Source organism: Oncorhynchus tshawytscha, linkage group LG28 (assembly GCF_018296145.1).
Source record: "Oncorhynchus tshawytscha isolate Ot180627B linkage group LG28, Otsh_v2.0, whole genome shotgun sequence".
NCBI lineage: Eukaryota > Metazoa > Chordata > Actinopteri > Salmoniformes > Salmonidae > Oncorhynchus > Oncorhynchus tshawytscha.
In genome coordinates, this window is record NC_056456.1 from 10,972,686 (window position 1) to 10,986,382 (window position 13,697).

At 45.3% G+C, this 13,697-nt stretch overlaps 1 protein-coding gene across 1 annotated transcript; it reads right to left on the bottom strand.

The window, feature by feature from the left end:
- Nucleotides 1–806: 806 nt before the first annotated feature.
- Nucleotides 807–4,117, bottom strand: si:ch211-119o8.4 (somatostatin receptor type 3). Its single transcript, XM_024391182.2, has 3 exons — nt 4,012–4,117; nt 1,715–2,194; nt 807–1,632 (listed from the first exon to the last, which is right to left on the bottom strand). The coding sequence occupies exons 2-3, from the start codon at nt 2,119–2,121 to the stop codon at nt 978–980; spliced, it is 1,062 nt and encodes a 353-aa protein (XP_024246950.1). The 5' UTR covers nt 2,122–2,194; nt 4,012–4,117; the 3' UTR covers nt 807–977.
- Nucleotides 4,118–13,697: the final 9,580 nt, after the last annotated feature.

Sequence of the window (13,697 nt, forward strand, 5' to 3'; positions counted from 1 at the left end):
CACCTAGTCTCTCCTTGTTAGATTACTCTGCCAGCCCCCACCTAGTCTCTCCTTGTTAGATAACTCTGCCAGCCCCCCACCTAGTCTCTCCTTGTTAGATAACTCTGCCAGCCCCCACCTAGTCTCTCCTTGTTATATTACTCTGCCAGCCCCCACCTAGTCTCTCCTTGTTAGATAACTCTGCCAGCCCCCACCTAGTCTCTCCTTGTTAGATTACTCTGCCAGCCCCCACCTAGTCTCTCCTTGTTAGATAACTCTGCCAGCCCCCCACCTAGTCTCTCCTTGTTAGATAACTCTGCCAGCCCCCACCTAGTCTCTCCTTGTTAGATTACTCTGCCAGCCCCCCACCTAGTCTCTCCTTGTTAGCTAACTCTGCCAGCCCCCACCTAGTCTCTCCTTGTTAGATAACTCTGCCAGCCCCCACCTAGTCTCTCCTTGTTAGATTACTCTGCCAGCCCCCACCTAGTCTCTCCTTGTTAGATTACTCTGCCAGCCCCCCACCTAGTCTCTCCTTGTTAGATTACTTGTTAGATATTACTGTACTGTCTGAACTAGACGCACAAGCAGTTCTCTACACTCACATTAAACATCTGCTAACCATGTGTATGTGACCAATACAATTTGATTTGATTTGATTTGATTCTATGAGCCTGCTAACTGACACTTGCAAGGTGAAACCTAAGATTGTAAGATTCTAAGCCTCTGTTTTTATGACACACCTTCACATTTATGACACTTTAACCTGTCTCCTCCCATTCCCCTTCTACACTGACTGAAGTGGATTTGACAAGTGACATCAATAAGGGACCATAGCTTTCACCTGGATTCACCTGGTCAGTCTATGTCATGGAAAGAGCAGGTGTTCCTAATGTTTTATACACTGATTGTATGTAATCACAATCTGTTGAATAATTGCGCGTGTGTGTGTGCGTGTTCATCTCACTGGATCAGCCTGAGTGGCAAGGTGTGGTGTGTAGTTACAAAGTAGGAAGAGGGCGGAGGTGAGGAAAACGTGGTGGTGGCGCGGGGGTGATAGGTGGTCGCAGGCTTCCCAAGCATTTCCTCAGCGATGGCAGGAGGGCACGGAGCTGACGCACCGCCGGGCGAGACAACAGGAAGTAGAGGGGCGGGTTCCAGCAGGGCGCCAAACACACCAACAATATGGCCGACAGGGACGCCACCTCCCAGAGGAGAGACACCTCCGTGTCCCCCTCCGTGGGTGGGGACAGGGACGCGGACGAGTTGAGGGAGGAGGAGGTTTGCTGACTGATAGGCGAGGCAACGAAGCTGACGTAGGGGGACATGACATTGACAAACTCCAGGGCGTAGTAGGGCAGCCAGCTGATGGCGAAGACCAGTGTGGAGCCAATCAGGAGCGCCGTAGCCTTCTTGTTGCGGCGGTCTGCGGCCAGCGTACCCCGGCAGCGGTGGAGATGGGTGATGATGAGGCCACAGTTGAGGGCAATGCAGAGGAGCGGAGCCACGTAGTAGACCAGGAAGGCTGGCACCAGGAAGCCCAGCCACTGGCCACGCCCCACAGACCATGTACAGCCACTGTCAAACTGGATGTATGTGACCTTGGGAAGGGCCATGGTGACAGAGACTAACCAGATCACTGCCACGATGCCGGCTCTGAGAGAGGGGGGAGAGAGGAGGTTACATAGCTGAGGTGGGCCTAAATGTGTGCAGATGAATGGTTTAATTCCGTACTCACACTTGTGTGGGACTGGGGGGCGGTCTAGCAGGTGGGGCCACTATGCGGTACCTGAGCACCGACAAGGCGGCCAGACTAAATATATCCACTCCAGCCGTCAGGGAGGTCATGAAGCCCAGCAGCACACAGATACCGCCCCCTAGCTGCCAGTCCTGGGAGCTGGCGCTGAGTAGGACGCAGGGCAGGGTGAGCAGGGCTCCCATGTCAGCCAGGCTCAAGTTGAGGAGCAGCACGGAGCTAGGTTTGGAGCGTCGCCGAGGGTTACGCATCAGCACCAGCCACATGAGTAGGTGACCTCCGACCCCCACCAGGAGGGAGAGGACGCTGACCAGAGGCAGCACCAGGGAGAAGGAGATGGTGGTGTTGGTAGACACCGTATTGAAGAGCAGGTTCACTATGGCCGGCATGGTGGTGGGAGAGGGATGGAACGAGGGATGGAAGGAACAAAAGTATGATCTAGCTGCTCCCGTTGGGGATGGACTGAGAGAGGAAGGTGGGAAAGAGGGATGTACATAATTAGAAAGGCAGACAAATTGATTTGAGGGATGAATAAGATGTTTTAATAATTGATGTTATTCTATCCCTTTTATTATTAATCTATGAATAGTTTCTGTTTGTCTGGTGCTGGGTTGGTGAATCACCTGGCTGCATAATTCACTGGGCCTCCCCTTAAAGTGGCAGCTGTGATGACTCAGAACCAGGCTGGGATGACTCAGAACCAGCCTGGCAGGCCAAGTCATCTCGTTCAGACACACAACGCTGATGGGTAGCCTGAACAGTCTGTGTCAGTCCTGTGCCGCTTCCCCTGAGAGCAGACATGATGTCTTTTTGTGTGGCGGCGTGTACTCTGTCTCCATCTCTCTCTCTCTCTCTCTCTTTCTCTCTGGGGAGAGTACACCTTAAGAGCATAGATTCAACACAGGCCAGCACACGTCGTCACACAAACTGAAAAAGACATCACATCTGCTCTCAGGGGAAGCGGCAGCGCAGCAACAGCACTGACACACAGTGTTCAGACCACTCATCAGCATCACAGCGTTGTCTGTCTGAATGGGATGCAAGGTGAGGAAGGGAACAGGAACGAGCTGACCACTGGGAACAGACTGTGACTGTGGTACACTACCTTGACAGCTTGATGGGTGAAGTGAACTACTCTATCTAGGGCTTGACATTTGGAATGCTGTTGTTTGTTGGGTGGCAGGTAGCCTAGCGATTAAGCGCGGTTGGGCCAGTAACCGACAGGTCGCTAGTTCGAATCCCCAAGCCGACTAGACAAAAGGTCTATCCAGGTGCCATTGAGGAAAACATTTAACCCTAAATGGTCTAGATAAGAGTGTCTGCTAAATGACTAAAAATTGAAATAAAAGTCCAAAAACTAGCCCAAAGGGAATAGCTTATGCAGATCTTTCCATCCACACTAGTCATGTATACAAATACTTTTAGTGGCCCTGCCGACTCCACACCTTTTTTCTTATCCATTCTATATACACCGTATCATCACCCTTCTGTAGATATGATGATACGTTCAATGATGACGATACGCTGTTGGCAGATCCACGCATACAGATACATTATATCTCTGCTTGAATACATGCACACTAAAGAGATGCTAGTAAATCACACTGAACCACCTGAGAGAGAATAATCCCTGCAGCGCCTCAATCTGAACGTTGTACTGGGATGCAGCTACTGACAAAAACCTACTGTGAATGTGTGTCTCAATACGTACCTTTCCCCATTCAACCAATGTGTCAAACACACTGCAAATATTACAGAGAGAGTGAAGGGAGGAGAGACAGAAGTGGCCAAATATAGGATAGAGGAGAGGGGGAAGACATGGAATGAGGTGAAAAGAGGGAGGAAGACAGCAGCACATGAGAATTTACGAGCGACATAAACGTAGCTAATGGGAAACAGAGGGATAAACTAATTGTGCATTATTTTAGACACATTGACCTCCAGCTGAACCTAATTACAGCAATTTATGGCCGGCTATTAAATCCTCTTAGTATCCATGTTCATAATGTCATACATTTATCCAGGATTGTTTCTTTAACACTTTGCACCAATAATCCAAGGGGAATTGGCTCTTATTAAATTCCCTAACCATTACATGACATTATATAATTATGTCTTCAATCACTAGAACGCCCTAGCTGGAAACTTAACTGAATATAAAGACAAGAGTCTGCATGCTGAAATGACAGTAGGAAGATTGCTAAACAGAAAAGGGGTCAGTGAAGGACAGCAGCAGTAAGCAGAGAAAACCTTTCTTTAAAGATGTGTGTCACACTCACTGTGGCCAGTGTTCTGCTCCAGGGAGAAGTCATCCTTTCACCATCAGTGGCTTTGTTGCATAAAGAGGCACAGAGAGAGAGAGAGAGAGAGAGAGAGAGAAGCGGGCACACACCTGCGTCCTGCCCTACATCCTCCCTCACTCGCTTCCCACCATCTCTCTCTCTCTCACACACACACACACACACACACACACACACACACACACACACACACACACACACACACACACACACACACACCACCACCACCACCACCACCACCACCAAAAGGGTGTGGGGGAGGGGGGCACACCAGCTCTGGGGGCCCATGTGCCTGTAATCGATGTCTATTTTTTATTTATTTAATAAATCATTTTGACAGTAACACTCTAAAAAGTACTTAATATACCTTTTCTATGTCAGTATGTACTAGGAAGCTACGTGTTTGCTTCTTGGGTGTCAGGAATGTGGCTGAAAAAGTGCCTTAGACCCTTTTTTTTAATGATTGAAAGTATAAGGGGATATCGGTGAACAAATATTGGTCGCGGGTACGACGGCGCATGTGCAATAAGTGGAGCTCACTCAGATGTTCAAAAGTGCCTGTCAGACCGAGAGCCTAATGCTTCTTAGGTAATTCTTCATTAGTTTTATTTCAGAGAACTCTCTCTCCACAGAAGCGACAGTTACAGGGATGGTAAGAACAACGTGATGCTGTAGCAACGTCAGGGAAACTGGGAAGAAGGGAATGATGCTTCAAATACAGCAGTTCTGCAACATCTTTAATTAAACCACTCATTCTTCTTAATTGCCGGCCTCAGCATGTTAGGGAAAGAGATGAAGTGTATAGGAAACTCTGGGGACAGGTCGTCTGGATACTGATGCAAACAGGTTATCATCGTTAGTGAACAACAGTTCTTGAAGGCTTGAACCAAAAAAAAAAACGCTTTGCGATTTCATTCATACTGGTGAACCGACGTTTGAGTTGTGTGGTCGCAATTTCAACAGTCCTTTATCGCTGGTATATCTTGGCATGCATCCTTCAAGACTAAGTTTAAATGTGTGCAGAGCAATAGGCATAGAGTATAATTGTCACGTTCTGACCTTTATTTCCTTTGTTTTGTCATTATTTAGTATGGTCAGGGCGTGAGTTGGGGTGGGCAGTCTATGTTTGTTTTTCTATGTTTTGGGGTATTTCTATGTTTCGGCCTAGTATGGTTCTCAATCAGAGGCAGGTGTCATTAGTTGTCTCTGATTGAGAATCATACTTAGGTAGCCTGGGTTTCACTGTGTGTTTGTGGGTGATTGTTCCTGTCTCTGTACCAGATAGGACTGTTTAGGTTTTCCATGTTTATTGTTTTGTAGTGTTCATGTGTACATTTACATATTAAAAGAACCATGGACACTTACCACGCCGCATATTGGTCCTCTGATCCTTTTCGCCTCTCCTCTTCGGAAGAAGAGGAGGAAATCCCTGACAATAATGCACAATGTCTTAGGAAAAACTGTCTGGTTTGGCAATACTCAGTATAGAAAACGGTCCGTGGGGAATCATTTGCACACACAAAAAGGAGGCCTTCAGGAGACCAGGGGAGTCTCTCAAGTTGGATTGGATTGAACTGACCTTGAATATTTCAGGCCACTATTGGATGCGATTAGCCAGGCAAAACCCACTGAGTTCAACAATAAGTAGTGGCTGAATTGCTGACTACTTTTTTTTCTCATTGTTAGGCTATTTGATGTGTAATGTTTTATAAAAAGTGTATAAATAGCAGATAAATACCGTATGCAGCTATAGATAGCACAACGAAACAATCCCTAGTAAGATAGTGTTTTGAGGTTGGACTGACTGTGTTATTTGGCATTAATAGACTGGTTTTACTCACAACAACTTTCTATCCGAGCTGGGAGAGAGCGTGAGGACGGCTCATGTCATTCACACCTGACAACACTTAACAAGAGAGGATAGAGTGAGTTTTGCTGATGATGAGAACGGAATGTATATGTTTTTTAGTGCTAAGCGATTAACCAAAAGGTCTGTTATGTTTCCAGCTATTTGACCAATCGGGTCAAATATTTGAATTCCATTTTGTTAGGTTTTGTTCGGTGAGCTCAATGTGCACATTGCGCAGTTTCTCTAGAGATAAATCAGATCCAGTCTGAACCGTGCGATGTAGTAGGGAGTTGTAGTTTCCATCAGGCCAATATTCCACATTAGTTCAGTGCATAAAATGTGGTAATTAAGTACAATGACCATAATCCATTGCCCATCTACTTTTCCCGGGCTTAAGTGATAAGCAGTAATGGACAGTCACTACCATCATGGGACTTTTATTAATTGTTTTATTGTGTTGTTGCACCATTCAACCCAAATAATCAAACCCGCACAGGTAAACAGGTCAACATTCACAAAGCAACGGGGCCAGACGGATTACCAGGACGTGTACTCCGAGCATGTGCTGACCAACTGGCAAGTGTCTTCACTGATATTTTCAACCTGTCCCTGACCGAGTCTGTAATACCAACATGTTTCAAGCAGACCACCATAGTCCCTGTGCCCAAGTACACTAAGCTAACCTGCCTAAATGACTACCGACCCGTAGCACTCACGTCTGTAGCCATGAAGTGCTTTGAAAGGCTGGTCATGGCTCACATCAACAACATTATCCCAGAAACATTAGACCGACTCCAGTTTGCATACAGCCCCAACAGATCCACAGATGATGTGATTTATCTTGCACTCCACACTGCCCTTTTCCACCTGGACAAAAGGAACAAATATGTGAGAATGCTATTCATTGACTACAGCTCAGCGTTCAACACCATAGTGCCCTCAAAGCTCATCACTAAGTTAAGGGTCCTGGGACTAAACACCTCCCTCTGCAACTGGATCATGGACTCCTGACCGGCCGCCCCAGGTGGTGAGGGTAGGTAGCACCACATCTGCCACGCTGACCCTCAACACGGTGGCCCCTCAGGGGTGCGATCTCATTCCCCTCCTGTACTCCCTGTTCACCCATGACTGCATGGCCAAGCACAACTCCAACACCATCATTAAGTTTGCCGACGACACAACAGTAGTAGGCCTGATCACCGACAACGACGGGACAGCCTATAGGGAGGAGGTCAGAGACCTGGCAGTGTGGTACCAGGATAACAACCTCTCCCTCAACATGATCAAGACAAAGGAGATTATTGTGGACTACAGAAAAGGGAGGACTGAGCACGCCCCCATTCTCATTATACGGGGCTGTAGTGGAGCAGGTTGAGAGCTTCAAGTTCCTTGCTGTCCACATCACCAACCAACTATCATGGTCCAAGCACACCAAGACAGTCGTGAAGATGGTACGACAACGCCTGTTCCCCTTCAGTTTTGGGTCCTCAGATCCTCAAAAAGTTCTAGAGTATCCTGACTGGTTGCATCACCGCCTGGTGTAGCAACTGCTCGGCCTCCAACAGCAAGGCACTACAGAGGGTAGTGCGTACGGCCCAGTAGATCACTGGGGCCAAGCTTCCTGCCATCCAGGACCTCTATACCAGGCGGTGTCAGAGGAAGGCCCAAAAAATATACTTAAGCATCAAAAGTAAATGTAATTGCGAAAATATACTTAAGTATCAAATTCCTTTTATTAAGCAAAGTGGACGGCACCATGTTCTTGTTTTTAAAACATACGGATAGCCAGACGCACACTCCAACACTCCAACACTCCATCGCTCCAACACTCCAACACTCCATCACTCCAACACTCCAACACTCCATCACTCCATCACAACACTCCATCACTCCAACACTCCATCACAACACTCCAACACTCCATCACTCCATCACACTCCAACACTCCATCACTCCAACACTCCAACACTCCATCACTCCAACACTCCAACACTCCATCACTCCATCACACTCCAACACTCCATCACTCCAACACTCCATCACACTCCAACACTCCATCACTCCATCACTCCAACACTCCAACACTCCATCACTCCAACACTCCAACACTCCATCACACCAACACTCCATCACTCCAACACTCCAACACTCCATCACTCCAACACTCCATCACTCCGACACTCCGACACTCCAACACTCCAACACTCCGACATTATTCATAAAAGATGCATGTGTTTAGTGAGTCCGCCAGAACATAGGCAGAAGGGAGGACCACTTGTTCCCTTCTTTGGACACTGTGTTAACAACCCTCCAGGCAAGCTTTAATGCCATACAACTCTCCTTCCGTGGCCTCCAATTGCTCTTAAATAGAAGTAAAACTAAATTCATGCTCTTCAACCGATCGCTGCCTGCACCTGCCTGCCTGTCCAACATCACTACTCTGGACGCCTCTGACTTAGAATGCGTGGACAACTACAAATACCTAGGTGTCTGGTTAGACTGTAAACTCTCCTTCCAGACCCACATCAAACATCTCCAATCTAAAGTTAAATCTAGAATTGGCTTCCTATTTCGCAAAAAAGCATCCTTCACTCATGCTGCCAAACATACCCTTGTAAAACTGACCATCCTACCAATCCTCGACTTCGGAGATGTCATTTACAAAATAACCTCCAATACCCTACACAACAAATTGGATGCAGTCTATCACAGTGCCATCCGTTTTGTCACCAAAGCCCCATATACTACCCACCATTGCGACTTGTACGCTCTCGTTGGCTGGCCCTCGCTTCATACTCGTCGCCAAACCCACTGGCTCCATGTCATCTACAAGACCCTGCTAGGTAAAGTCCCCTCTTATCTCAGCTCGCTGGTCACTATAGCATCACCCACCTGTAGCACGCGCTCCAGCAGGTATATCTCTCTGGTCACCCCCAAAACTAATTCTTTCTTTGGCCGCCTCGCCTTCCAGTTCTCTGCTGCCAATGACTGGAACGAACTTCAAAAATCTCTGAAACTGGAAACACTTATCAACCCTCACTAGCTTTAAGCACCAGCTGTCAGAGCAGCTCACAGAGTACTGCACCTGTACATAGCCCACCTATAATTTAGCCCAAACAACTACCTCTTTCCCTACTGTATTTATTTTATTTTATTCATTTATTTATTTATTTTGCTCCTTTGCACCCCATTATTTTTATTTCTACTTTGCACATTCTTCCACTGCAAATCTACCATTCCAGTGTTTTACTTGCTATATTGCATTTACTTTGCCACCATGGCCTTTTTTTGCCTTTACCTCCCTTATCTCACCTCATTTGCTCACGTTGTATATAGACTTGTTTCTACTGTATTATTGACTGTATGTTTGTTTTACTCCATGTGTAACTCTGTGTCGTTGTATGTGTTGAACTGCTTTGCTTTATCTTGGCCAGGTCACAGTTGTAAATGAGAACTTGTTCTCAACTTGCCTACCTGGTTAAATAAAGGTGAAATAAAAAATCAAAATAAAATAAGTGCGTGAATTTTCCTGTGCTGCTAAGCATTCAAAATGTAAGGAGTACTTTGGGTTGTCAGGGAAAATCTATGGAGTAAAAAGTAAAATATTTTCTTTAGGAATGTAGTGAAGTAAAAGTTGTCAAAAATATAAATAGTAAATTAAAGTACAGATACCCCCAAAAACTACTTAAGTAGTACTTTAAAGTATTTTTTAGTAATATTAAGTACTTTACACCACTGCCTAGAACATTACCAAAATGAAAATTAAATCGAACCATGTTTGACCATTTAGGAAACATTCTGTGAAAGTAATGAAATACCAAGCTACCAACTTTTTTTTGTCAAGTTTGTGAAATGTGCTGAGAATGATCCAAAGCAAATCAGCTAGCCTGCACCATTCCCAGATATTTGGGGCAAGGTTGTACGCAAAATAATCATAGGAAAACCACGCTCTCACCAAGCTCTCAGAACGCTCTCACCAAGCTCTCAGAACTGAATCTGACGTGCAATATTTCACTGTCTGACCTCTCAATAAAAAAGTTATATTAACAGTTTCATTGACAGTTACTGAGAGAGAGGATAGTCCTCCATCTCCCACTGTGATAATCTCTTTTTCTCTGTTCTTTCTCTATCCCTTCTACTTTTCCCCCATTCCCTGCATCCCCCCACACACTGACCTTTCTATCTCCCCTCACTTTCCCAGATTATGTTTCACTTGATTTTCTCCCTTCACCCCCCCCTCCCACTGCTGACCTTTCTGTATCTCCCCATCCCTCCCTCTCTCTATCCTCTGTTTGATCCTCTCTAATCCAGTGGCAGTCTGGGATCATGAGATTCACCTGTTGTTAAGGAAACCCTTAAGAACAAACATACCCAGGTGTGGAGGGAGAGAGAGAGAGAGAGAGAGAGAGAGAGAGAGAGAGAGAGAGAGAGAGAGAGAGAGAGAGAGAGAGAGAGAGAGAGAGAGAGAGAGAGAGAGAGAGAGAGAGAGAGAGAGAGAGAGAGAGAGAGAGAGAGAGAGAGAGAGAGAGAGAGAGAGAGAGAGAGAGAGAGAGAGAGAGAGAGAGAGAGAGAGAGAGAGAGAGAGCACTATGGTGCTCTGTGGTACACAGGGTCATATAAACTCATTATGAGCCTTCTGGTGTTTACACAACCATGTCAAGTGCCTCGCCAATATAACCCATCTGCCACTGTCACCCCCCACCACTCTCTCTTTGTGTGTGTGCACATGCATGCATGCTTGTGCGTTAGAGTGTGTGTGCGCACGTGGCATCTACTTTATGTCAATTGCCTTATGTCAGCTGTGTGAGTGTGCATGCGCGCACATGTTTATATGGGCTCATGCATGTGTAAAGCTTCCAACATGGCATGTGTGGGTGTGTGTGTATATTAAATGCTTCCACTCTAGTGTTGAAAGGAAGTAGGTCTAATCAGAGCTGGCAAAGCCAGGCCTGGACCACCCCAGATTGAATTTGTGTCCCCACAGTTTTGTTTTCCCATAAACATAACACAATGGTATATGAATTACCCTGCCCGGTTTTGCCAATGTAGCGCTACCGGGCCTGCCAGTAGAGCAGACCAGGACAGAGGCTATATTACAGGTGTTAACTCATGATCTGAGGAGGGGTGGGGGAAGGGGAATGTAATATTATCATACTGAGTCATTAAAATAAAATGCTTCTGATTGGCCATCTAGCCATATAATTTCATAAGGTACTGCCTCAATTACCTTGTTTAGGAAGCTGATTGGATCCCATGCCGTTTTTTTTTCTCACAATTTTGCAGACTACTAGCTTTATTACGTTTCGGTAGCAACACACTGAATATTTAATGCTAGCTGGCTAATCATTGATCAGCATGGATATCCAAAAATGTCTGGTCACTGCGAAGAGCAAAAAAACTGGAGGACCACCATGTCGAGGGCGATGCCAAGCTCACCGACCAGCATGCAGGCCCAACCACGGATTGTAATACCTGCCCATTCCCCACGCCGCCTGCTGACCAACAAGATCGAGAAGAGCCAGGGCCTAGCACCAATAGCATGAGGGTAACATCACAACAAGCAACTGAACCTCTGTTAACCCAGCCACTAGCACCTGACAACCTGTTGATTCTAACCAAAACAGAACCAGTGGAAGCAGAGTTTATTGTGGCGCGCACATTCTTGGAAAGTGAAATCGTAACCACAGTCAGCAACAACAAATGGGCCCCACTCAGTGGTCTTAAAGATACGCCGACAGGCCCTTTGTCAGCAATGCCGACTGTGGTGTTGGAACTGAAACATGATTAACATTTTTGTGGAATCCACAGCAATGTGCAAAACATTTATCCACCCTGAAGAACGTATTCAGTGAATACAGACTCTGTTACATCAACGAAAAGCCCAGCTTGTCCAGCTGACATTTGAGAGGGACCTGACAAGTACATTTCGCCAGGAAGGAGAATGGAATCAGAAACTTCCCGTGTGGCTGCATCAAGGAGACTGCAACTCTTCTAAATAGTAAGCAACAACCTTTTTGGCCCTGGCCACCGTGCCAGAATGATTTATTCATTGGTTTGCCCTCATGTAAGCCTACTGGTTGTTTGCCAATTATTTGTATGTAATGTAAAGTTTAGGCCTTTGCTATTTACTTCAATGCATCTTTTAATCTGTGATTCTTAATGTCATTGCTTGCTTTTGCAGGTTTAACTGCTATTGATAGATATACATCTTTGCGTTATTTGATGGGTATAGGGACAATTGCCAATGTAGCCTAATTGGTTGTGCTCTGAAGTGAGCCTTGGCGCAGTGCTCCTGTTGTCCTGGCTATCCACTCCAGTGGTGCTGAAATTGGAAGTGCCTCTTAATAAATCCTCTCATGGATAGGCGTCCCACTAGCGGGACAACTTCCGGTGAAACTGGAGTGCGCATAATTCAAATTAAATAATCATAAAAATGATGGATATTAAACATTTAGGTACATACAAGTGTCTTATATCTGTTGAAAGCTTAAATTCTGCACTGTCCGATTTACAGAAGACATTACAGCGAAAGCATGCCATGCTATTGTTTGAGGACGGTACCCAACATCAAATCTTTTTCCACTGGTACAGGTTTCATAAATTCACAAAAAGCGATTCAAAATTCACATACTTTTTGAACATCTTCCTCTGATTTGTCATCCAAAGGGTCCCAGCTACATGTAGTGTCATTTTGTTAGATAAAATCCTTTATATCCCAAAAGGTCTGTTTAGTTGGCGCCATCGATTTGAGTAATCCACTCGTTCAACATACAGAGAAAGGAATCTGAAGATCTACTCCTAAACTTTTTTAAAACAAGTCAAAATACATGTCAATGTAATCCTCAGATACCCTAAAATGTAATCAAACTATAATATTTCTTACGGAAATTAGTATGTTCAATAGGAAACCGATTTTAGCAGGTGCGTCTTGTCTTCATGGCGCGCGAAAACACGAATTTCCAAGACTGTGTCCCTGTACTAAAACGTTTATTTCTTATTTGTTTTGGAAGTTACAAGTCTGAAACCTTGAACATAGACTGCTGACACCCAGTGGAAGCCTTATGAATTGCATTCTGGGAGCTAGAATTGAGTATGCCCTTATACTTGCCTTTGGAAGAGCGTGACAAAAATAATTTCAAAAATAATTTCTGGTTGGTTTTTCTTTGGATTTTCTCCTACCATATCTATTGTGTTACACTCTCCTACATTATTATTATTTAACATTTCTAAAAACTTCAAAGTGTTTTCTTTCCAATGATTCCAATTACATGCATATCCTGGCTTCAGGGCCTGAATAACAGGCAGTTTACTTTGGGCACGTCATTCAGGCGGAAATTGAGAAAAAATGGGCCTAGCCCTTTCATCTTGTTGACTGGCGGTAACCTTCTGTCCATGATCCTGCTTATTGAGCGCATCTTGGGCTACCAGTCTTCGCGAGGCTTCTCTTCAACATCCTGTGTGCAAAATGACAGTTGTTGTGAATATGGCTGCATTTCAGATAGGCCTACATTATTGTAAGCCTACATTTTGTATGTCGCAGTAGTAGGACCAATACCGTGTGTAGCCCACTGAAAGAAGTAGGCAAGCATTCACTCTATAACCATTCATTTGCATTACACAGTTGTTGAGTGATAGGCTACAGTAAAAGTGATGTGAATACTGTAAAACTCCACAATAGCCTACTTTTTCGCCCACTCCCTGTTCTCTTGCTATAGTGTGTGCGTGAGTAAAACTCCCCGAACACAGAAAGTATTTCCCACTTGGAGAAGTTGAGGCTTGTTTACGCTCATTGCATATTATCCCCAATTCGACAGCA

What these genes read in the sequence shown, in the direction of transcription:
- si:ch211-119o8.4 (XM_024391182.2), bottom strand. Translation starts at nt 2,121, where the DNA reads ATGCCGGCCATAGTGAACCTGCTCTTCAATACGGTGTCTACCAACACC. An exon ending in CCCCCCAGTCCCACACAAGT is followed by an intron (nt 1,633 to 1,714) that starts GTGAGTACGGAA and finishes CCCCTCTCTCAG; the next exon opens with AGCCGGCATCGTGGCAGTGA.